Below are 26,242 nucleotides of genomic sequence, written 5' to 3'. Positions count from 1 at the left end.
CCAGTACAAAAATAGGGGCCTAAAAATGCTTCTGAGAGAAACGTGTTTTCAGAAGTTGCAGCCACTGAGAAGCAATACCAAATGAGATACCCAGGGCTCACACTATCCAGGGGGAGCTGTGTGGGGAAGGCTTCTGTGGACTCAGATTTTTATAGTGTGATTTTGCCTTTTGAAAGGCAGATACTGCAAATAAATGGACACTCAAATGAAAAATCAATAGTTCTGCCTTTTATCCTCATTATAGGATTACCTAGCATGTCTAGAGGGCAAGCAGAGCATATTTTGAGTACTGAGAATTGTCTTCCCCAAGATGTTTTCAGGAATTGTTGCTATCATTCCCCACAGCACAATGGGTAAAAAAAAAATACAATCACTCAACTTATTAGCAATGCCAAACAACTTTTTGTGAATGCCTCCTTTGTGGGAACTCCAATCCCAGACCTGTGTCTGCACTCAAAGAAAAGTGGGACTTTACCTTTCTCTTTTCTGAGTAGTCTGTTCCTCTTTCCATATGCTGGCCTTGGAAACCTAGGTGATCTTTCAGAAAGTTGAAAGAATCCCAGGTCAGCTTTTGTAAAGGTGCCTCAAAGTCATTAATGCCTAGCTGACCATGCCCCTGGTCTTTTAACTCTCCCAGCATTTCCCAAAAGCAGTCTGCTTATCTTGTAGGCAGCAGATTACCTGTTCTTGCAGTGCACTCTGTATTCCTGGAGATGAACTAACACCTAATTCCCCCCACAGCTTCCAGCCAAAGAGGAGGAAAATGAGTTCTTTTCCCATCATTGTGAAAGAAATCTTATACTCATTTGGACTTTAATTAAGTTTTATCCAGACATTATCTTTCCCTTTTTCTGTTAGACAATTTTCCCAGTTTCCTGGAAGGGTCCTGGAGTCTGTGGTCTTTCTGCTATTTTTGCCTGTAATTTATAAACAACTGTCAACAGAAGTAAATTATCAGCAGCAGGAGGTTGCCCTGGGTCTGTCTGAGCTGGAGCTCACTCTGACACCGCAGCCCTCCCTGAGCTGTGCTGGTACCCAGAAAGGTGCTGCTCACTGCCCAGGGCTTTGGCTCTGCCTCAGCAGTGCTGGCACTGCAGCAATGCTGCCTCTCCAGCGTTCCCCCCCCACCTGTGGGCAAGCTCTTGGCAGGGGCCATGGCCAGGAGAGCAGATCCAACTGACCAAAGGGATATTCCATGTCTTTATGATGTCTGCTCAGCAATGAAAGGAGGATGCAGGGGGCATTTGTTATTACAATGTTTGTTTTCTGGGATAACTGCTGTGCCTAGTAAGGCCTTGCTTCCTAGGTATTGGCTGGCCAACTCCTGCTGATGGGAAGTAGAGAAATAAGTATTTTCTTTTTCTCTGCTTCCACACACAGTCTTTGCTTTTGTTTTATTAAACTGCCATTATCTTGAGCCACAGGTTTTTTCTATCTAATTTTCTCCTTCCCTCCTCATCCTGCTGAAGAGGGGAGGGATGGAGTAGCTTGGTAGGCAGCAGACATCCAGCTGAAAGCAGGACTCTCAAGGTGGGAAGGCTGTCCTCACCATAGTTCAATGTGACAGAATTCTGAGAGATTAATGCCAGAAAGGTTTTCCTTTTTCTACAAGTTACTGGATGGCAATTGAGACCTGGGCCATAAGCCAGGTGAACTTTCTGCGTGTTTCACACACTGAACTTGTGGCAGAAATGTTGGAAAGCTTTAGAATGAGCTGATGCCTTTGGAAAGTACCTGGGGTCATAAACTGATATGTTTTCTCCATTAGGCTTCCCAGAAATACAACAGAGGTAAGCTTTTGGTAGAGAATAAGCAAGGGAGAGAGAGAAGCCAAATTTCCCTCCTGATCCACAAGTCTAATGTTCTGATTAACTTGAAGTGAAATAGCCTTAACTATAAAGAAAAACAAATATTGCTCAACAAAATACTTACAACTGTTACCTCTGGTTTAACACTGCATATAAAGCAAAGAAAACCTGAAAGAAAAAAGTTTTGTGAGTGTATTGCTGCACGTCTTTGTCTGACTTCCTGAGCCCTAGGGAGAGAGAGTGAGGTATCTCATACTTCAAACCTTGTACAGTTATAGGATGATTCCTCTCCTTCCATGGAAGTGGAGTCATCACACATAAAACAGGGCAGCTGAATTGCCTCTAGCAATTGGCCGTAATAAAGGATCACAGAACTGCCATCAAATGAGAACATCTCCACTGGCCATGAATCTGAGTGTTAGGTCCCATCTTCAGAAATAGTTTCCTTAGCTTGCAAGAGCCTAGCATTCAGAGAAGCAGAGTCCTGAGGCTAAGGAAGGATACCAAATGAGCAGCCCTCTTTGGACTAGCCTCTGCTTCCCAGTGGGAAAACTTTCTTTCTCTCCTTTATACTGCATATTTTTTGTAATATGCTCTCAGGAACTGCTGAACTAATCAAAGTAATCCTTCTGCAAAGGTGTGTATTACACCAAATCTAATGAAGCAGGAAGACAGCTTCTATAATGTTTAATTTACTGCAAAAATATATATTCTATGATTTGATTACTCTGACCAACATATTACTAAAAATGCCAAAAAATCAGTGCTTCCAGGCTAACTGGAAATGAAATATTTTAAGTGCATTAACTTGTTGTTAAGATGAAAGGAAATAAGAAGGAAAAAAAAGTCATTTGTGACCCAGAGAAAAGGGGAACTTTATGTACAAGCTGTATGTAAACAGGATTGAATGTTGGCATTGTCCAAAACTAAGACATAAAGCAGAAAACTAAGAGGATCTAAGCAATGAGAATGTCAAGTCAAAAATCATCTAATATTTATGCTTGTCTTGAAGATTGTATGTCTGAAACTTTGTCTTATCAGTTTGACAAGATCAGGATGCACCAGTGCAACTCCTTTGAGTACAGAGTTCACACATGGGAGAGCTACCATTGTCTCATTTCTCTGCACGTCAATTTCTGTACTTTCTGCTCTACTCCTCGATAAACTTCCTTTGAAGATGTACAAGCCTTTGCCAGTTTCACATTGTGGCTTTCTGTAATGACATCTCCTGACTATTTAGTAGTAAAATGCAAAATTATCTTCCAAAAATGTCCTGTCCCCCAAAAAGGCCAACACCACTGTTTGCTGCAGAATCCTTACGGTACAAGCACTGTGCATGCACAGAGGGGTGGATTTGGAGTTCAGATTGATATTTTTTGAAGTTTGTACATTTATGTCACATCCACCATTGTCACAGAGAGAGAGAAGGGAAGAGCACACTCTACAAAGTGACCACAGAATTTCAGACATTGGCAAAGGTGAAACTAGTCAGTGGATCAGCTGCCTCTGGGTGCAGTTCTGCCACAGCTGGTTTAAATCTGGCTTGGTTGTGGCTACCAACACTGCAGGGCAGGGACACTCATGAAATCTCTCTGCCTTTCACAATGGACCTGCTAATAATTATTCTTAGGGTTTGAGAGCCTGTAGAGTCTAAGAAGTGTCTCTACTAGTTAATGTTCAGTGGCCTGGTGACAACAAGGATTGTTTCCCTCCTTAAATGACTAACAAAAGGATTGTTTCTGTCCTTAAATGACTGTCAAGGGAAACTGCAATGCTATAGGTGAGTGCCTTTCATTAGAGACATGGCTCCCATTCACACAAAGAAATGCAATCCTTCAGTTTATGGTTAGGTACTGCAGGTGTTCATTTAAGGAAAGGTACATGGGCAGAGCTGGGGGAATGCAGTTCCCACCATTACTAACACAGCCTTCTCACAAAGGTTTTCCAGTAACAGTTCACACCATCTATTTTTAATACCAACTGCAGTGAAGCTAATAGCTTGCATCAGGGTCATTTGGACAGTGGCTGGAAGGCCTAAACTCTGTGATACTTAGGCTGCAGTATCTGCTAGAAGAGCTTTTTCACACACTGTGCCTAATTCTCTGTTGCAATTAAACTTCACTTTACAACAGTAATGGGCCTTCAACTGGGAATACCGCAATTCACGTCTTTGCACAGTGGAATGTAAAGCCAGATTTGTGTGAATGAGAATCCGTTCATGTGTACTTACCTAAACACTACTGAAAAGAAAGCAGGCAACTCTTGAAACAGATGGATGTTTTCTACCTAAGGTATTGTGCAGAGTTTTTTTGTTTTGTTTTGTTTTTGTAACTAAAGAGTAGAAAAGGATGATGTCAGGTTTTATCCCTATGTTTTGTTTATTTTTAGAAGTAGACCAACAAACAACCATGACCTTAATTCTGCAAGACAGAAGTGCATACAAGCACATTGTTAAATATCAGAATCTATTTGAATTCTGACAATTTCAGCAGAACTGTACACATGCATCGTCTTTAAAAGCAGACTAAAAAAACTAACTCACCAATATGGTGAAAAAGAACTATATACTTAAGACAGATTGAACTCCACCTTTTAACTTCTTTGTCTTCATACAGATAGTGTGGGAATAGCATTACAATTCAGACATAAATTGGTCAAAGGTAAAAACCAGGTACCAGCACTTTTAAGTGAGCATTGGTTTTATACTGTCATTAATGTGAAGCTGGAATCAGATGGAATAAGCTGCAAACTGGGCATGTGCAGACTCTGCCCTCTCCTGTATTTAAATGGAAGCCGCTGCTGCTGCCCTTTGCTGAGCTGATGATGGACTGAAGCAATCTGAAGCTCTAGTGAGGAACTCTGCACTGGATCTCACACCATTCCAAAGAATCCAGTAACCTGCTTCACACATACAAAGGTAAAGTGGCTGACTTAAATTCAGAGGACAGCTCTTCTTTCCTGGTTTTTGCTTAGATTTTGTTCACCTGAATAATCAGCCCATTCAGAAGGTGTTCTGTTTTCCCTCTGAGGACACCAAGAGCACCAGAACTGTGGAGTCCCTCAGTGCATGGAATGACTCGGAAGCCAATGCCTACACACGGATGGATCTGCTTCTCAGAGCCCCAACAGTAAGTGTTTTCTGTCACTCAAAGCTGTGGCATCTAGATCTCTGGCAAGGCTGGCATTTATAGGACTGTAAATGGACAGTTAAGGAGCATGTACATGTTTTATGCTGTAATGCAATAATGACATAACAAAACTTTTTAAATCTTATTTTTATTCCTTTATTTATTTAATGCAGAAAGGGCTGTACAAGCAGTGTTTTTCAGCAGAGCTGTATGGGCAGAAGACAGGCAGGAATGTCTAATGGCAAAGTGCATCAAATATGTTGCAAACTATCAAAACAAGATGTTCTTGTACATTCAAGTGCTGTTTAGCAGTTCAAACACAATGCTCTCTTGTGTTGTTATTCAGGGCGGAAATCCCCATCATTTCTGTAAAAATCTGTAAGTGCAGTGGAGTGCTTATGTAAATGTTAAAAGAGTTATGTGCAGTTACTCAAGAAAGTTTTTTGGAAGGTTTTCTCAGGTAAGTCCTATCAAAGCTCTTTTTGAGGCTTTATACACTAAAGAGAAAGACATTTTCCTTGCAAGTGTGAAAGTGAGAATCTGTTGTGATGACACTTCAAGATGGAATTTTTTGGGTTCGCTAAAAGTTTTCTCCATCCCATCCCACATGCCTGAACCAAAGGAGTTCAAAAGTTCTCTTCCTGGCTTTGTCTCTTAGAATATTAGTTGGACTACAGGTTCTGTTAATGTGCTGTTTTTACTAAAGTCTGTTTAATATTTTATAATGAAAACACAAACCAACCTAATTTTTCAAGTTTTTAAAATCCATTTTTTAATAAAACCTGGATATCTGCAATGTATTACAGAAAAATAAACAAGGAAGTTTCCTGAGCCAAGGCACTTGAAAAACTAAATGAGATGGATAACATGTGAAAAAGGATAGCAGAACATAGCAGGGAGGGAGAAAAGGGACTGTAGAGTGCATGGCAAAATGGAAAGGGATCCTGGGGACAAAATGATTTACACTGGAAAATTAAAAATTGATTTTTTCCATGTTCTGCTGAACAATCTCATTAGCTGTCCCTTTCCTTAGGTCAAGTGTCTGTATCACCAAAATTTTGCATTTTAACTTGACACAAAGACTGGCTTAAGAGAGTTTCAGGAGTGAAAGCAGTGTGTGCTGCTTGTGGCTGAGATTAAATCCGGAAGACAGGATACAAAATCTGCTACCCAAATTGCTCAACAGGGCAAGCATCATCTATGGAAAGCCCTGCTGTCTACTGGAAAGAGGGCTTAGCAGTTAGCGTCACCCTGCTGAAACCATAATTGAGGGGGATTACACTCCTCTCTGTGCCGCCTGTCATCACAGGGCAAGTGCCCACAGAGGCAAGCTCAGAAATCAGAGAAAGGACCTGGAAAGGAAAAGAAGTGCTATCAGTTGTTTGAGGCCTCTTGTAGGTAGCCAGTACAAACAGCACACAAGGAACCCCAGGAAATTACAGTGTTTCTGGTCAGATAGTTTTGCTAAATTATGTAATTTGTTGTAATGTAAAAGGCCTAACACTGTCATTGGTTGTATAAGTCATACTGTGTAAATGAGTGGCTTCCTTACCTGCATTTGTAGGAAAATTAGGAACAAAGAAACTTGTTACATTGCCAAAGTTCACTTTGGACTGCCAGAACTTGGAGTGTTTTGGAACTGGGTTCTCTTCTATTTTAATGTTCTTCCTGCAAAACCAGTGCCTACAGTTTGAAGTTAAATGAATTCATAAAAGCAACCACATAGCACTCCTATTTTCTTTCCCCTTTTGTTGTCTTGTTTTACACCAAATTAGATAGAATCCTCCTGCCATATTCAGGCAGAAGTAGGGGAAAAAATGTCTTTGACATAGTTTTTTCTGCTCCTGCCTTTAGAATTGATGTCATACAAATCAATTGATCAGAATCAGCACTGAAATATGTTCAAATGCCCTTATGAGGATTTCTTCTTTCCCTGTAGCTATAACTAAACCTGATCTTATACTCTTGCCATTGTGAGTCTGTGAGGAGTGGGCTATATCAGATTTTATTTACTATGAGTATTTGCTTGCATGACCTTGCTCCTACCATCACTGTTAGCTTTAGTAGGATTTCAGAAATAAACATCTCCAAGTGGTTGGCACTTAAGTGATATGATTTTATTTCCTCACTCTGAAAAAGAACAGATGTTTTTTCTCAGTAATAGTTGAATTCTGTTCTTGGAATGCTTCCTTTTATTACTTACACGGAAATACTTAGGCTATGGGGATGTGTGTTGGACTTTCAAAAATGGTGTATCTTCAACTAGAAGCTATTCAGAAGTTAGCTGGTTTGGTTCATTTGGGGTTTTTTTTATTTAATCAATTATGAAATAACTATTTAGAAAACATTCTCTTTAGGAAACTGTATGATAAATGGATTCCCAAGACAAAACAGATACAGGCATCAAATATTCTTGGGTTTAATATCTGATCTAGACTTCCTTGTAACCTGGACAAATCATTTAGAAATCATGGTTTTGGTTTGGATTGCAAAGGAGTTCCTTTATCCTTTCAACTGTCCTCAGATTAGTGTCTTGGAACGTCTTGACAAACTTTATAGTGAAATACAAGTTCTGCCCTATGTGCCTTAATGAATCTGCCCCATGGCTGATTAATATTTACTCCTCCTCTGCTTGCACCAAGCCTTAGTCTGTCTCTTCCTAAAGAAGCAAGCTGGTTCCTCAGATTGTCCCTCAAGGAAGAATTCTGCCTCCCTTGCAAGCAGCTGTGGCAGCAAGTCATAAATATAGAATAATGAGGCTCCATATTGTGCTGCAGCAAGGATTTAGACATACTTATCTATAAAACATTTGCTTTTCTCCAAACTCCTAGAAAGCATCTCAAGTTTGTAAGTCTTGGGCAAGTTTACTGTAAGACAACTGAAATCACAATTCTGTTTTAGCTGTTTTGTTGGAGGTGGTAGACAAACATTCCTTTAGGGAAAACTGAGCATTTTAAGAAGGCAAACTTCATTAAACCTAGCTGCTTCCCTCTAGTGCTTCCACAAGAACACACTTAAACCTGCCAGAAAGAAACACACTGACACAGAGCAACTCCATAACCTGACTCTGCATCTCTTGAGGCAAATGACAAAGTAGAATTTAGCAATGGATTATAACTATATATGGAGGATTAAAATTCATGGAGGAGTAAGATTTTCCTTTACAATGGATAATAACACTGTTTCAGGGTACAAGCAATTATTAAGACTCTTCTTAAAATTAAATTCCCACATCACTGTTTATTATGCACATTTGGTATCTATGAAATGCCCAGCCCGGGCTAAAGGCAGGCTGGTGTTTTGTCAGGGATGCTTGTTTGAACCAGTCTTGCACTTCTCAAATTGATTCTGCAAAACTATAATGTAGATAAATAATAAATGATATGCCTTCCAGAGCTTCAAAACATGAATTCTTACAAAGCTCTACCAAAAGGCCTGTTTTCATACACACCCAAACAAAGTTATAAAACCTGCTTTTAGTCTTGACTAAAGGTTGAGAGAGTTGGGTTTGTTGAGCCTGGGGAAGAGATAGCTTTGAGGAGACCTTAGAACAGCCTTCCAGTACCTGAAAAGACTACAAGAGAATTTGATGGGGAAATTTTACAGGGACATAGTGGTAGGACAAAGGGTAATGTGTTCAAACTGAAAGAGGGTAGGTTTAGACTAGATATTAGCAAGAAATTTCTTACTGTGAGGATGTGAGGCTCTGGAACACACTGCCCAGAGAAGCTGTGGATGCCTCATCCTGGGGAGTGTTCAAGGTGAGGCTGGATGAGGCTCTGAGTAACCTGGGATAGTGGAAGGTGCCCCTGCCCATGGCAGGGGTGTTGGAACTGAAGGTTCTTTAAGGTCCCTTCTGACCTAAACCATTCTATGGTCCTATGAACACCCCAAGACCCTCTCCCTAGGGCTGCTCCCCATCCTTTTTTCACCCAGCCTGGATTTGCCCTTGGGATTGTCCTGACCCACGTGGAGGACCTTGCACATGGCCTTGTTGAAGGTCATGAGTTCTGCATGGTGTGACCTCCCAAGCTTGTCCAGGTCCCTCTCCAGGATGGAATCTCTCCCCTCCAGCATGCTGACTGCACCACACAGCTGGGTGTCATCAGCAAAGCTGCTGAGAGTGCCCTCGATCCCACTGTCCATATTGCCAACAAGATGTTAAATAGTGCCAGTCCCAGTCCAAATATCTTCATTACGAGGTGTTTATAGAAAGAAGGCTGAACAGAAGACACGCAAGGCAACACTGCTGTGTATTATCACTGCAATTGAAGTAGCTGTTCAGAGTATTCTCAAAGGACAAGTGCTACAATATGGATTGCAACAGGGGGATTTTTATTCTCCCCTGACAACCAAGTACTTGTACTGTGTGATGATAATAGAAGACAGAATAAACAGGGCTAATGCACTGGAGAAACTAAATAGAGAAAGGCTTTGGGAATTATCTGATTTCTTGATTATCCTGCTGACCTAATTTTCTCAAGCACTATCTTTTTCTCCCTGTTCTTTCTTTTGATTCCTGCAGAAGACACAGGGCTGGACTTGATACAGGCACATATTTTTGTCTTCTACTATGGAAGCTGTGTGTAGGTATGCAACTTAGTGATGGATTTGAAGTCCTTAGGCCTGATCTAATGCCTTCTTGATCAACTAGTACCTTTCTTTGATGTAAAAAATAATAATTGTATTCTCAGTGAAAATAGTGAAACTACTTTTTTTAAAATAATTTATTTTTATCTCTTAGAGAACAGCCAAGTTGTATCCTCTGGTAAAAATCCAAGGCCTACATGAAGTCCACCCGAAGATGTGAATTTATTCCTTTTGCCACACACCTTTTCCTGATCACATATGTGTTTTTATAATATATGCTCTAGCACTGCTCCAGTATAAATATTATTCTTTTATTTTTTTAGACTTGGCACTTGTATTGATTCTGAACTTGTTTCATTAATGAATAAGTGATTTTAAAGTCTTTTATTTTCTCTTAAACAATTTTGCCTCTCTTGCAATTTCTCTGTGTATTTATATTTATCTTTCAAATTTTTCCTTGTCCTTAGTGCTCCACAAATTTAATTCACATTAAAGCCACTTTAATCTATTCTTTGTAGCCAAAACAAGCTCCTTTAGTTGCTTCATTTCTATTACATTGATCTAGTTCTGATTAAATGGATAGCTACAGGGGAAAAAAGCATGAGAAATCTCCATTCAGAAATCTCCATTCCACTAATAATCATAATTAACTCTCTGCAGAACAGCTGTTTAAAAATGTTCTAGCCACAAGACTAAGGAGAAATAAAACCAACCCAAACCAAAGAACACCTGATCTTGTTTACATGAAAGAGTTTTATCTCAGACTCTCCCTATCCACTTCCTATTAGCATGGGATTATTTTTGTTAGTTAGTTTACTGGCAGCATGTTGAGCACAGCAATTTCTAGCTGGGCAAAATGCCCATTGATGTTAATGATGTTATGCCAACTTCCACTTTGCTGCAGGAACCTGAACCATAAATGCTGTGATACCGTCATTCAGTTAGTGTATCAAACTTAACATTTTGCTCCAATTACAGTAACAGCCAGAACTACATTTCCTTTCTCTAAGATCAGAGTATTTGTCCAGCATTTCATTGCTGCTAATGTAGAAACCCAGGGAGTGTGCTCTGGTGGTTGAGGATTGCTGTGGGCAGATCTTCAGCACATAAAGCAATCTCATCCAGAATCCCAGGCACTCATGGGGTTCACCCCTTGCTACTGGCACATTGGTTTCAAATCCATACTGCCTGTAATAACCTCAGCCTGACCTCACAGATGTATTCAGAAGTAATGTCTACCTCAATTGTCCAAAAATACTCATTTCCAATACTGCAATATTCAGACTTGGCTGCTGAATTCTGCCGTGAGTTATTAACTGATTAAGACAGAAATGCTTCAATCAAACAGTTTATGAAATACTTCCCAGAGCGCAAAATACCTTGATTCAGGCAGACCAAAACCAGAACTGGTGTGGAAACCAGGCATAAGGTAGAAAGGATTTGTGGTTTAGTTTTTCTGATCCTTAATTTAGTTTCCAAAAGACTCTTGTTCAAGCTGCCAGGCTTTTGGTAATCAGCTCTTGAGGGCAGCTCAAATTGCACTGTTATTCAGTGGGAAAAATGAAGTGGCCATACTGCTAAATGAGTAAATGACTATGTTTATCCATACAACATTTCTACTTAGAGAAGACTAGCTGTGATGTCAGAGGACAATTGAAATTGTACTTCACAGATACAGAAACTTTCCTGAAATTAAATCTATAGGAAGCTTACTTCTTGTTAAATTCTGCATTTACCTGATATCAGATGCAAAATAGACAGGTCCCTTCCTGTCTCTTTTTCTCCTTTATATCCTTATTTTTCTTTTGGGGGAGAATAGGTTGCTTTTCTTCACCAAAATTCTGAATTGACAGTAAGCATACACCCTTTGCAGTGCTGATGGCATATTTATGCCCCAAAGATATTCAACAGTAGATGGAATTTGAATTTATTCTGACTTTTTTTGCTTGTTGTCTTTTTGCATTCTTGACCATTTTCCCTTCTAGAGAAGCACACGCCAGCTTGTTCAGAAAAGTTTGGCAGTATACCGATGACCTCTTATTTGCTTCACAGAAGATGACAGTGCAAGATGATCCTCGTGCCTTTCCCACAGTGGATGTCCCAGATCATGCCCACTATACAATTGGAGTTGTCATCCTTATAGTGGGGATTACAGGAACTCTGGGAAATTTCCTGGTCTTCTATGCTTTCTGCAGGTACCTTTCTTTTGAATGTTTTTTTAAATATTCAAATATAGTAACTTGAGCTGTATCCTGTGTGCTGCAAACACAGTCCAGGAATACTGTCAGACTTCTTCACTGGCAAAGTAAAATGCACCAAGAGACACTGCTGTAGGAAAAGAGTGGCAACCTGCCATTTCCCTCTGACTTCTTCCCATTAACCACAGCCATAGCAAAATTGTTAGCAAGATTGCAGAGAACCACCCAGATATTCCAAGCTATGGAAATGCAGCCAAAGCAGAAATGTTACAGTGAATTTTTTTCTACTGGCTAACTGTGTCTGCATTGAACTGATGGGCTGGTTTGCACCTCTGTACCTCTCAAATCCATTCTATTTTAGATGTTTCCTTCCTCCTGTTTCTTATTAGTCAGTTTCTTTCTCCCCCACCCTGTTCATTAGTGGCCATGTCTCATTTTTTTCACATTTTCCAACACTTGGCTTGTTTCCTTTTAACTAAAGCCACATTCCAACTTTTCTATCTGAGGGAAATTGGATCTCTGACAACAATGTCATATGCTCGCCATTCCTCTTTACCCCTCATTCTGTGTCTGATTTATCACACTGGAGCAGAGCACTGACATGATGTTCAAGCCAGTGGACTTCTATGTGATCGGTCTTTAGGCACAAATGTAATAAACCAAAATAACAGCAACAAATTATAGGATCATTTGACTGTGTTAACTTAGATCACTGGAGTGTAGATGGAAGTTGTCTTGGCCTCAAGCCTGTATTTATGGGCGGTAGGTTTCAGCAAATTCATTCAGAGTAGAATGGCATGCTTAGGTGAGAATGGCAGTGGCCTTAAGAAGAGAAAAGGTGTTGGCATGCAGATCAGATGTGTGAGGATAAAGTACATGAGCCAGCTTAGCTCTTTGGATGGTCCCATACAGGAAATCCAGTTATGGCACTTCCACTTCAGGACACAGCTTGTCTTCATTTGAAGGTGATGTAAAGACAGAAAGGGATACTTGATAGCTAAGTAATGAGTACATCAAAAATTCAGAAAACATTTAGGTGCTTACAAAGCAGCCTCAGGTAATGACAAACCATAAGAGACCAGCTGCCTGAAATAGAAATGTGTTCAGTGACTTTGCAGACTACAAACAAATACACATAACCCATAAGCACCTACTAACAATACCTCCTTGCTCCTAAATTGACAGAAAGGGTTTGATTGATTATGGACCAGTGCTAAAAACCATGGTTTATTCACCTATTTTTCTATTATGCCTAAGACTGAAATTGAAAAAGGAGCTAAGTAGTTACACTGAGCCCCAAAGTGAAGAGCCCTTGCTTGAGTTTTTATGTGCACCCTTTAAAAATGGTACTTTAATATTATGAATAACAAGAGCAGGCAGAATACACTGAAGGCTGCTTATTGCTCCTTTGAAGACAGAGTCTGGGCAAGTGAAATGAGTGTCACAGAGAAGAACTGATGTAAAGCAAAGGGCTTGATATGGTTCATAGTGAGTTTGCTTAATCCCTGATTAGGAAGCCACTGTTGATCTTACCAGCAGTGGAAAATGCATGCCCCTTCTCCTGCTTAACAGAGCCCAGATCCAGACATCCATATTGTACACCAACTCTAACTTCCTGCTAATTGTGGACATGCAGGGCACTGGTTAGAATATTTAAAGAACAGTGTGATTTATCCCCATCACTGAGCTGGTTATCAAAGCAATCCTGTAAAATGCACAGGAGTATAAGGGTGTAAAACTGGGCCTTGCTTGTGTTCCCTTATGAGAGAAACAAGAAGCACTCTGCTTTAGCTTACCATGGAGTGTTTCTTGGGATTTGTGAGCTCACAGGAAGGAGAAACAGCATAATTAACAGTGCAGCAGTGTTTAGCAACATTTCTTCTGATCTCTGTAGGAGTAGGAGCCTTCAGACTCCAGCCAACATACTCATCATCAATCTAGCTATTAGTGACTTCCTGATGTCCATTACACAGTCTCCAGTTTTTTTCACCAGCAGCCTCTACAAACACTGGATTTTTGGTGAGAAAGGTTTGTATATATTCTTTCTAAAATTTCACTATGTTTGTTCTTACCATAGTGGCAGTTCATCTATCTACCCTCAGGTACTCTTGCGATATTGAGAACATCTCTTAACATTATTTAAGTGTTGACGCAAACATTTCTTTGAATATTTGTGTCTGTATGTAATAAATACACTGCTATCAGGAGAGGAAAATTGCATTAATGAGACAGATACAAAGGCATCACTGGCAACATGAGGCACAGCACTAATCTTCTTGCCAGTGTTCTTCTCCAATCAGCTCATGACTTAGTTACTGTTGGAGTCCTCTGACAAAGAAGCACTCCCCCTCAGCACACCAGCTTAAAAACCTTGTTAAATAACCTGCTCTGGGACTTGCACCTGGCATGCTGAGGCAAGAAAGCTTGGAAAATCTGATTTTTCGCAGCAGAAGTTTTACACTTTCTGTGTAGTAAGAAAATGTGGAATATTCTTCCAATATAACTGTTGTAAGAGGAAGACCAGTCTTTGCCTCTTGAACAGATACTGACAGAAAGGAAACTCACAGAAGTAAAATTGCTATTTTGATCTCTGATGACCAAAAGCATATTTTTATTTTACTTCCATTAAGTGCTCATTTGCATACAGGTTAAAGCTAATCCAAACCACTGCTTTTAATCATTAGGTTGTTTGAACAATTAAAATCACTCATTCATGTATTCATAGTCTGGATATTTACTTCAGCTAAATTACTCATTAATGTATTCATATTTACTTCAGCTTTGCTGCCCTTGAGATATGAACAGTATCAAAGTAACTATATCCCATTGTTAAGCAAAACAGCTGCTCTATGGGAACTGCAGTAAAACTGGAGTTAAATGAGATATTAATGGACTGCTGAAATTATCCTACTAGAAACACCAGAAAACAATGAGTGAAAATATGTTAAGTATCACTGTCTCCAGCAATTGAAGCAAACAAAATCTGTGAAGTTGTCTCCATGGATAATGTAATTAGCAAGACAGCAGCTTTGAAGTAGCATTATAACTAGAGGAAAACTCAACTTTCACTGCTTTACAAATTCCAGAAGACATTAGTTCATAAGAAACACAGACTTGAACTCTCCTAGAAATAATTAGCACGGGTAGATTAATTTCACTGCTACTTCTGTTATCTTCATTGCAAGGCTGTGAGCTGTATGCCTTCTGCGGAGCTCTTTTTGGCATTACATCTATGATCACTTTGATGGTGATTGCCTTGGACAGATATTTTGTCATCACTAAACCTCTGGCTTCTGTTGGAGTGACGTCAAAGAAGAAGGCCCTAATAATCCTGGTAGGAGTCTGGCTGTACTCTTTGGCTTGGAGTCTCCCACCCTTCTTTGGATGGAGTAAGTGAATTGGAATAAAACTTTTTTGCCCTAATAGTCTTGGATTAAAGACTAGTTAAAGGTACAGAAGAGGGTTGAATTAATACCTCACGTATGAGGCTTGAGTAGACTAATTTGAAAAAAAAGAGATGAAATAAATGTTGAAACTGAGAGTCTCTAATCAAAAGAAAAGAATGCAGTGGGCATTACAGCATATTATAGGACAGTAGCACTTTTCCTTAAGCACATTACTTGCTGCATAAAGACAGCAGATAAATTCATGGCCAAAATTTATGAGGAATGTGCCTGCTCATCACCCCATGTCTACTTCCATTGAATCAAATTTAACATTATATAAGTTAAATAAATGTATTTGTGTTATTTTTGATGAATCTTCCTCCCCAAAAGTGCTAAGACAGCACTGTCAATCTAATTCTTTTCATTCACATAAAAGAATCTGAGCATTTGTGCCAGGAGATCTTCAGTAAGTCTTGACTGTGTTCTTGATGGACAAATTGCTCTTGGTGTTGCCCACATTCTCCATTCACTCATTGGTGTTGTCACTGGCTTCCAATAAGCATGGCATTTAGCAGTAACTAAAATGCTTTTGTAAATATGAATGTTACACATGGAAATTGGAACATTCATACAGCACCTTGATCATTGGAATTTGTGACAAAGCGAGTTTCTGTTATTCTTCCTCACTGAAATCTGCCTCACTACCATTATTTCCGGAGAGTCACCAGTTGCAGTCACTAATGATGAACTCATCATTCAAAACCCCAGCCCACCATTATAATTCCTAATTCCAGAAGAGAATGTGTCTGCCAACTTAGGTGAGAACATAGACATGTTTGACTAGTAAAGGATGCAACAATCAACTCAGGTGCTGAGCAGAATTTCAGCAGAGTTTTGTTATTGTCATATTTTTGCCATTCTGGTCCCCCTAAACACGAAGCATGCTTAAGCAGGCAAACTGCAATACTGACAGAAGCAGTCTTTAGTTGAGTCAGGAGCTGTTAGAATAACAAAATGACAATATAGCCTTAGATTATAGATTTTCAGTTGAAGAAGGTGGAATAATTGCTTGAAGGGTGTTATTATCTTGTAATTAGATTGTAATAGTGCCCACAGTATGAACTCTCACACTGTAATTAGATGCATTTGAGAACATCTGGCGCAATATTTTTAAGAGCGGAACAGAAAATATCAGCATAAACAGTTAAAATTAAAATTCCAAAGTAAAAAAATGTTGCTATTGCAAATTTATTTACTTGACAGTTTGAAACAGTTCCTTTAAAGATAATACATTTTATTTCAGGCAAAACATTAGGTATGTTTTGGGGTGGTTTTTTGTTTGTCTGTTTTGGGGGTTTTGTTTGTTTGTTTGTTTGTTTGGGGTTTTTTGGGTTTTTTTTAACTTCTCCTCAGCTTTACTTCATGACAAAATCATTTGGTCTACACAATAAATCTTTCTCTTTTGCCCAGTAAATTTCTCGTATCTGCACATGCTTAGAAAAGTCATACCTAGAGCAATTGGTTTGACTCCTTAGGAAGAAAGCAATTTGATAGGAAATGGAGATATTTAAAAACAATACAGGTCTGGTCCCAGACCCAAATAAGTATTTGAAGAGATTCCATTTGACTATGATGAGTTTTAAACAACATTCAAGACTGAAGCAAAATTACTCAGTTTTCTGAAGCCTTAGACTGCTAAGCATAAATACAACAGGGAAACAAAATAAAAGAAAATATAAAAGTTCTTTACATGAAGAATTGTTTATCCTTTTAAACCCTTTTTTCCCTTCCAGAGAATCCCATGTTATTCTGAGTATCTTTAACTTCTGCACTCAGAATAACATTCACTTCATGGTTTATACCTTCTCCCATCTTCCTTTCTAGGTGCATACGTTCCTGAGGGTTTGCTGACTTCCTGTTCCTGGGACTACATGACTTTCACACCATCAGTCCGTGCCTACACGATGCTGCTTTTCTGCTTTGTCTTTTTCATTCCTTTGATTGCTATCATATACAGCTATGTCTCTATCTTTGAGGCTATCAAGAAGGCCAACAAGTAAGTAGCCAAGAGTCCTAAATTTTTATCCTTGTGCTTAAGTGACTGTTTGTTTTCTTAAAACAAAGAAAGAAAGAACAGAAGAAAATTGGGACACGTTTCTCACATTTATTTTGTAAGTACAACTGAAACAGAAAACCAAATGAGAATTCTGTCAATAGTCAACATGGTAAGACATGATTCTTAGATGGACCATTCCTGAATTTAGGCCTGAGCTTATCAGTGTATTTGCTAATGATATGGGAAAGGGTACAGAAATTAACCAGAATAAAAACAAAAGGGCCCTCAGAAACACCTAATGACAGTGTATCAATAACTATTTCACAGAAAAATAGATGGAATTGAACTATAAATTTAAATAAAAAAGGTGATTAAAGATTTAATAGCAGGACTCTGAAAGAAAAAGCTATTTCTTTAAATGTAAAGGGCAGCCTGCCACTCCATGTGCCATCTGTGGGTACCAGTCTCATAGATCCCAGTAGATCTGGTCACTTAGCTCAGAAGTTCAAAGTGACAGCAAGGTAGCCAAACAGACCCAGGGAACCAAAGACTCCTCTAAGTGCCTTTAACTCAGCATCATTCAATTGGCTTGAATAGTTGCTTTACATGGAAAATCTTTTGGTACTTTTCTCCTGGTTTTTTTTTCATTGAAGCACATATGGATTTTGCCATTGATTAGTGCAACTGAAGTGCATCACATTGGGAAGCATGGGTCATGTTCTTGTATTAATGTGCAATAAAAGTGCATGAGTTTTAGCCTAAAGTAGCAGAAGAGTAATTGTTGTCCCACTTCATGAAGCTATTTGCTCACTTCCCTACCTCTGCTATCTATGTTTATTTTCCCTAGGTCTATTCAGACATTTGGATGCAAACGTGGGAATAGAGAGTTCCAGAAACAGTATCAGAGGATGAAAAATGAGTGGAAGATGGCCAAAATTGCACTGATCGTCATTTTGTTTTTTGTCATTTCCTGGTCACCATACTCCGTTGTTGCTCTGGTAGCTTTTGCTGGGTAATTATAAATGTATCAGTAAAGCAATATTCAGTGAAAGCAAAAAATGTGGAACTGTAAAAGACAGATGAAAGTCAAAACTACTTGTCACGTTTGACCTCTGAAGCATGTCCAAAACATTCAAATATTTAGGAGGGATATTTAACCAATGGGGCACATGCTGACTGATTTTTTTCTTAGTTTGACTTTAAGAAAATTTTAAAAAAAAGAAAGAGAGAGAGAAAGAAAACAAGAATATTATTACTGGCAACATAAACTGCCATGCTGAAGATTTCTGAATGCATTCTCTATGCTGGGATATTTGAACTATCTGAACTTTATTTAGCACCAAAATGCTAAGTAAAGCACTCCAAAAAGATCCTCCCAGGGGCTGATTCTTTTTTCCCCCTTCTACTTCTTTAATCTACAAAAGTATATTCATTTTTTTGTTACAGCAAACCCCTATGTAGAACTGTTGCGCTGTTGCATACGATTCAGCATCTGCCTTTGGAGGATCAAATACCTCCTGAACTTGACTTCTGCTCCATGTCTCACACTCTCAAAAATCTGAACAGATGAACAATTTTATAATTCTGCAGTATGTTAGAAATTAATATTTCTGAATTTTCCTTATAAAGATATCTGCGGAGCAACATAGATTTTTTTTTTTCCATTTCTGGGCTATTTCTTTTAGGCAATCCTACTGGGATTTTTCAGGTTAATAACGAAGCCTGGATGTCTTCTGTGAAATTTTATTGCCAGGGACTTGGATAAAATCTCACTGCATGCCACATATGGGAGGCACACATTGAGTCTGTGGCTATAGTCTTGGACTAAAGACAACTCATCTGACAGAGCAACAACATATGAAAAAGAAAGAAGAACCTTAATTCCTTTAGAAAATATTTTGAATGGGCAATAGTGAGCTGGCACACAGTCATGCTCACTAATATTTTTGGTCTACATGTCGCATTTTCTGGGAATTATTAGTTTAAACACAGGAATTATTACCTTAAGCAGAAGGCTTTGCCACTGTCTGTTTCTGTTAGCTGAACTCCCCATGGGCCTTACCAAAGCATTGTCTCAGCTCAGGGTCAAAATCTCCATTCCATTAAGGTCATGCTGTATGTTAGCCAGAATATGTGAAGATTTATAACTCTAATCAATGTTTAAAGAATGATCAGGAGAAGCCATGTTAAATACGGTACATAGAGAACATCCTTATCTTTATCAGGGAAAAGCCATAAGAGGTGAAATGGCATCTCAACAGGCAGCTGACCAAAATGGTTCTTATACTGCAATTGGCAAACCATTTCCACATCATCACAGAGCATATATATATTCCCATAGTATGATAAGAAACTTCATCACCAGGATGGTAAGGCCTTCTTAAAGGCTCACATTGTCCCTAGGTTAAACAACATGGGAATTACCACAATCCTGAATCATAGTAGTGAAGTACTGCCAGAGAAGCCCCCAGAAATACAATTAGACTGATAGTGATCTTTACAGGCAAATTATTAATTTACAGGTAGAATTTGTTCTCTCACTGTTTTGGTACAGAACTCCTCTTTAACTCTCTTTAGAGCCTTAAAGTCTGTCTTGCCACTGTATGACTGCATAGACAATGCAGAACTCAGTAGTAAATATATGCTGTGTTTGCATTACTCTAGGTATTCCCACGTCCTAACACCCTTCATGAACTCCATACCAGCTGTGATTGCCAAAGCTTCTGTCATCCATAACCCCATCATTTACGCCATCACTCACCCCAAATACAGGTAAGTTCACTCTTAGAAGCTATGTTTAATATAGCAAAGAAAATCTGAGAGTAAATTTGTCACTTTTAGGTCTAGTACCTGAACTCTCCTTCACCTGCTCATTTTAACTCTGTAGGACAGCCTTGCCCTCCCCAGGAACACTCCTCAATGCCATAGAAATGTCAGTGGAATTTGTACTTGGAACAAACTCCTGAACAGATGGTAGTTAGAGATGTTTATGGATACTGATCTGTATTTACCTATTGCATGATAAAAGATGGAAACCTTTCCATCTCAAAGGAAAGCACCACACATTTTTAACTGTCTTCATGAGAGGCAGACATTGGGCAGTGTTGCAAATAGCACTTTGTTACATTAACCAGGCCAGTGAGAGAGGCAATACAGTGAGCCAAACCACCTCTTCCCTATTTTGTGAATCTTCTTCATGTTTCTCAAGGCTTTCATATTTCAGGTAGTATTTCCTCTGACAGGTAAAATGAAGGGTCATTGCCACTCCAAGTTCAGATGCAGGCAGGGAGATTTGACAGATGGCAGCAATGCCACAGACAGGCTGTTGTTTCACCACCTACAAAGGAACTAAATAGAGAAGAGGTGGGCAAGAACATCTTCCTGGGGAAGGAAGAGGAAAGCTAGGCCAGAGTTTGCTAATACTGCACATGAGCAAAGTAATACAGTATTATAAATGCACATTCTGTACAACTCTACAGATAGCCAGCAAACAGATGTGTAAGAGGAGTTAGAATAGCTGCTTAGGGGAAGATTAAAATAATTCATTATGTAGTACTTCTGCGAGGTTGAGTTTAAAGGGCCAGAATTTTATTTTTGCCCTGATTAAGCTGAAAGCAGATAAAACATTGTTTTAATAGCTCCCTTCAGTTCCAAAGTTATATTTTAATGCCCTTATCCCTGCCAAGCAATAAATTTGAGTTCTGCAGAACACTGTGAATAAGTGATCTTGCAGGGTGATTGTATATGAGATATCTGATATCTGGAAAACTCTTTTTGTACCCAGTAATTTTCCAGTCCATGCAGCATTAGTTCATCTCTCTGAATAAATGCATTGTTTATGATGACTGAATTTTTGTGCTAACAGAAAAATAATCTGACTGGTTCTACCTCTTATCCATTAGAAGAGCCATTGCAACATATGTTCCTTGCCTTGGACCCCTACTGAGAGTTTCTCCTAAAGACTCACGGTCCTCCAGCAGTTACCACTCCTCCAGACGAGCGACCGTAACCAGCCAGTCTTCTGAGATAAGTGGGCTGCAGAAAGGAAAAAGGAGACTGTCTTCTCTCTCTGACAGTGAATCAGTAAGGGAGACACTTCCCATACACCCATTTTTAATTGCCAAGCAATTCATCTTCATATAGAGTCCTTCCAAGTGGTAGATTCTTTAGATGAAATGCATTATGGTGCTTGTTAGAAAAACTCCAGAGAAAGTGGAGGGACAAAGCAAAATTAAAGACAGAAGGCTACGTGTAAAAGCAGAATGTAGATAATTTTCTTCTTGGTGGTTGGTGACACTGCAGGAAGAGTGGAAAGATGGAACAACAGGAATTTTAGAAAGTAAAGTGTTACTGATAGGTAAGGCTTTATAAAGCCTTACCTATAAGTACCAATAAAGGTAGCATAGAGCTCAGTTGAAAGTCTGATCATACTTTTGGGTTGTACTTTTCTCACCACAGATCTGCAGTCTGGACACAGAAAAAAGAAACTGCTAGTCAGAAAATAGTTCTCTAGTGAAAGCAAGGTTGTAAGGAAATAGATAATGCTTTCTGAAAATGGGATGTATTTGGAAACATTAATCATCAGATTTAGACAAATCAGTAAATCCATTACAGAATCTTTCTCACAAAAGACCTCAACAGCTTGCTGCTGCCAATCTAAGTGGAAACAAATGTTTTACACAGCAGCTGAACACAGGGCAAGTATTTGTCATCCAGGCTCCCCTCTGTAACTCAACGTCATATTACTAACTAAATAGGCATATTAGTTTGTTCATCACAGTAATTTCAAACTAAATTTCCAAATAACTGAAAAGAAAAAAATTTCTTGGCAATACTTTTTCACAGTCAGGATAATAATTCTATCTAGTCCAGCCAAGCATTGAATTCTGACAGCTGTTTTTAACAATGACATTTCAATTTCTTTGCCCTCTGTTCTTTTGACTTCTCAGTCCAATCACGATGAAATACTTCTGGCTGGTAGCCTCCAGTCAGGTGGATGGTTTTAAAACTGGCTAATAGAAAAGGAATATCTTTATATTGCATCACTTACACTGCAAATCTTGATTATTAAAAAAAAAAAGACTCCCTCAGTAACACGGGGTTTTTTTCCCATTAATTGGAACAAAGTTTATAAACCAGGACTCCTTACTGAAAAAAAATAATATTTCTTAACACTGATTCTGCACTCCTGAGACACCTCCTTCTATTTATTTCTGCTTCCACCCAAGCCACTTGGGAAACTTTGTCCCTAATTCCTCCAAACACCAGTGCTTCCTAGGTGGGCAGTCCCGTGGAAACACTTTCTCCTTGGAGCTACAAGAGGCATCAGAGAAGTTTAAACAATAGATTTTAATGAAACACTATTTTCTTTCAAATTTTGCAGTGCACCCTGTGGAGGAAAAAAAAAGTAAGCTGAATTTTAGATGCAAAAGAGTTGATAGTTTTATTTGTACCTCTTATAAGCAGACATTTTATGAAATTATATATGGCAGAATTTTTGTGAAATGTCTTTTATACAATGCCTGTCTCTTTTATGATTTCTGTCTAGGTTTGTCTGGGGCAAACTGGATGAAAGTCTAAAGGACCTAGAGTAAATGTTTTTGCTCTATTAATTTTAGGGCTGTACTGAAACAGAAACTGATACACCCAGTATGTTCTCCAGACTTGCCAGAAGACAAATTTCCTACGAAACAGATAAAGACACAACTCAGACTAGTGACATAAGAGCCAAACTGACAAGCCAGGATTCTGGGAATTGTGGGAAGGTAATAGACTGTGTAATACCTAAGTTCTCTAACAACTGACAAGTTAACAAATCTGCACATTGTACCATAATTAATCATGAAGGTTCCTGCCATGAAGATGTGGATAACCTATGAGTTAACACAATGAGTAATGACTTACAGGCTGTAAAAGGTCATCAGCTTTTCATTCCTACCCTGGTTCATTATTCAGCTGTCTTCATTGCATTTCTGCTGCTGTTTTAGAGAACTTAACATCTGAATGGTGAGTTGTCTCGTGTTTGGTTTTAAGTGTGTATTTAGTAATATTTGTCTTTTGCTGTCCAAATTACTTGATTGATCTTGGTTGTCCCACCATTTGTTACCAAATGAACAAATATGGTAAGATGTAAAAAACAAGGCTATCTTTAATACTTCACTGCTTTTCAGTCAGTCCTTTGCTGTCCTCTTTTTTTCCCCCTATGCATTTTGCATATGTCTTATATTGTGACATACCTTTATGCCATTTACATCTGTTTTATCTGTGTTCATTTTTCAGACAGCTGTAGATGGTGATGACATATTGATGGTGGAATTGAATGCTACAGAGTACATGGCTACACCTACTGTAAGAACTATTATTTTAATATTTGGCAACAAAAACTAATGACAATCCCAGTCCCTGAGCACAAATTAAGTTGTTTTTGAGATGCAAAAATTACACAATATTCCCAGAACAACGCAGAAAACATGACCACAAAAGGTAGACCACTGCTGAAACTGAGCAGAAGCTGAACATAGGTATTACAGGATTCTTCTTCAAGGAATCTGAATATTTTCTTGAATTTACTAAGTCCTATAATGAGGTCTGTGATTTCCTTCATGGAGCATGCAAGCATTAACTCTGTGCCATGTTTATATTAATGGTGTATATGATAAGCTGAGACAGCCATTCTGATGGCTCATACCTCTGAGACAGCCTTAGTCCTGGCAAGAACTGCTGTACAAAGTGATGTTGTTAACTATTTAATGTTCTCTGTTTTGGGTTGCAGCAAACATCTAAAACATGCAGCTTGGAGGAAATCAAGGTCAGTTTTTGAAATATGCCGTGTCACCTATTCAGTAGGATGTTGTGTGTTGTATAAGTTTCTGTTTCTTCTTCATCTAACACAGCTACAGCACATGGGTAAAAATATCAGACATCTGTCACAAGTGAGTCAACTTGTCTTAATTCTCAGCAGACATGGAAATAAAAGCAAAGAGCTGACAGATGAAAACAAGGCAGCACTAACCCCATTGTAATACAATCACCCTAAATTGTCTCTTTATTATTAGCAATGATCCATATGAGCTATTGTGAGCCTCATCCTAACTGATTTTTTGGAAATGTGCAAGGGACAGCTAATGCTGCTTATTGTCAAAAAATGCTAGCTAATCTTTCCCTCAATTTTTGCCTCATTATGTAGTTTGCTTCCCCCTCCAAATTATCCATGCTGTTAACACTATATTTTACATTACCTCTTGCCCAATGACCCTAAGTAGTCCCTCTTTATGGAGAAACTCTTTACCCTGTTGATTTCATAGGCTGCCTGAGCATATTCACAGTATTTCTGTTCATAGTTGAATGTGCTGTCATTAGCCTGTCTCTCTTCAAAGTAGACCAGCACTTAAGTAGCAAATGAAAAGTCTTTAATGCTTTAGTACATTAGCTTGTTTAACAGGTGGGTTGTTTTTTTTTTTCATAAGTCATTAATAAAATATTAAAAAAATGTTCAGATCTACTTTTCCCTCCATCATTTAAGTTTGCTTTTCAGTCAGCCATGGGGAGTAGCAAAGTGCTAAATATATGTAATTTTTAATAGATGATTTAATGGGATCTCTTTGTAGATGCTTGTGTTGTCCATTTCTTGTAAATCTTTGCATCCTTTAGAAAAGTGAGAGCCGGAACAGTATTGGACAAAGAAAAGGACAGTCTCACCAGAGACCACCTTCAGCCAAGATACCCAGTATTACAATAACATGCAGCAGTGTCCAAGGAGCAGAGCTGCCTTCTAGATACAACTCTGGTTTCCTCTACCCTAAATCCCGCAGTCACAAGCAGAACAAGAAGTCCAGCAGTTCAGTGAGTAGTGCAAGCCAGAATATCACCTTAGCCAACAGCTCTGGAACAGCTGTGGACTGGCTGAATGCAGAATACCTTCCTAGATTGGTCTGAAATGCTCCTACAAAGACACAGCACAAGACAAGCAAGGATAAAAACATGAGGATTGATCTTTTCAGCATCAGAACTCTCTCCAGTGGATCAGATCTTGCTCTGAGTCACAATGTAATTTTAATATTTCTTTTTTATGCAGCTCATGAAAAAATTTCTTTCATTTGGATTGTACTCTGCTCACATACATTCCCACCACTGCACAGACCTTACCTAGAAACCTTCTAGGATTAACCTGAGAGGGAAGTATAATATTCAAAACTGGCTTTGTTCACTTAATGTATTAACTTCAAAGCTATTACAGATCTAAAGCTAAGAAATTTGGAGGGAAATATGTACATTACTTCCTGAAGATGTTTTCTTCATTATTGTCAAGTTTCTCAACCAAATCTAAACTTAATTACACAGTCAGTGCCCCCTTCTCTCATTAATGACACATTTCCCCCCATTTTCTTCTACAATCCAATGAAAGGCAATGCACTTTAGCAGTAATTTGCAGTCTCATATCTTTATTTTAATTTCTGAGACAGGGAAAGAGAAAGGAATAACACTTGAGGAAAAGGCTATGGTCCTTTCCATACTTGGGTTCTTTTCCAACAGTGGCTTAAGAGATGATTTTAATCCATTTTCAGCTAACTTCCACAGAGCTATAGGAGATTATTATGAAATTCCTTCTGACTTTCCTTTAGCAGGTTTCACGAGAAGAATCCAGAATACAAAGCAATGTTTGTACTGAAATGTCTTATGGGTAAGTCAATACATCTGATTTCTGATATTTCAAAGTCGTTTGCCCTTTGATGGGCTTTTCTAAAGTAAATATTGAGAGGAGAAAGTTCAGTTCCCCAAAAATAGTTGTTCCAGAGATATATGGAATTCACATCATCCCCACTTTGGCATTTTCATTTTCCCCTTCTCTAAACAGCAGCATTTGTATAGCTGACTGTTTTCTTCCACAGTGACTAAATCCATGAGATTGTACTTCTTTCCCCTGAAAGGAAAGGGAAAGAGTTCTATCACTAGTGACTTTCAGCTTTTCCCTGTTGTCCCTCCTAGTGCATAAGAAGAAGCGAACAAAATTCATTTGCAATTCATAGTACTCAGTCCAAAGTAGGGCTGAGCCAGAAAGAACAGGGCACAAAGCACT

The 26,242-nt window shown here is 38.8% G+C and overlaps 2 protein-coding genes across 2 annotated transcripts in view; one reads left to right on the top strand and one right to left on the bottom strand.

The window, feature by feature from the left end:
* WAPL (WAPL cohesin release factor) overlaps positions 1-26,242 on the bottom strand; it is a 134,700-nt gene that overhangs the window by 96,080 nt on the left and 12,378 nt on the right. The gene's annotated exons all lie outside the window — the stretch shown is intronic.
* On the top strand, positions 4,715-25,606 carry OPN4 (opsin 4). The gene is made up of 13 exons (XM_066554188.1): positions 4,715-4,725; positions 4,838-4,936; positions 11,579-11,721; positions 13,619-13,752; positions 14,910-15,113; positions 16,995-17,166; positions 18,014-18,178; positions 19,831-19,938; positions 21,069-21,249; positions 22,785-22,931; positions 23,446-23,514; positions 23,939-23,974; positions 24,817-25,606. The coding sequence occupies exons 2-13, from the start codon at positions 4,910-4,912 to the stop codon at positions 25,099-25,101; spliced, it is 1,671 nt and encodes a 556-aa protein (XP_066410285.1). The 5' UTR covers positions 4,715-4,725; positions 4,838-4,909; the 3' UTR covers positions 25,102-25,606.

The sequence above is a fragment of the Molothrus aeneus genome, chromosome 8 (assembly GCF_037042795.1).
Source record: "Molothrus aeneus isolate 106 chromosome 8, BPBGC_Maene_1.0, whole genome shotgun sequence".
NCBI lineage: Eukaryota > Metazoa > Chordata > Aves > Passeriformes > Icteridae > Molothrus > Molothrus aeneus.
Note: the sequence above shows the minus strand (reverse complement) of the source record. Positions and strands in the feature narration are given on the sequence as shown.

Excerpts from the sequence above, each read along its gene's own strand:
- OPN4 (XM_066554188.1), top strand. The coding sequence starts at position 4,910 with ATGGATCTGCTTCTCAGAGCCCCAACA. Across the intron at positions 23,515-23,938 it reads AGTACATGGCTACACCTACT|CAAACATCTAAAACATGCAG; the intron begins GTAAGAACTATT and ends TTTGGGTTGCAG. Across the intron at positions 23,975-24,816 it reads GCAGCTTGGAGGAAATCAAG|AAAAGTGAGAGCCGGAACAG; the intron begins GTCAGTTTTTGA and ends TGCATCCTTTAG.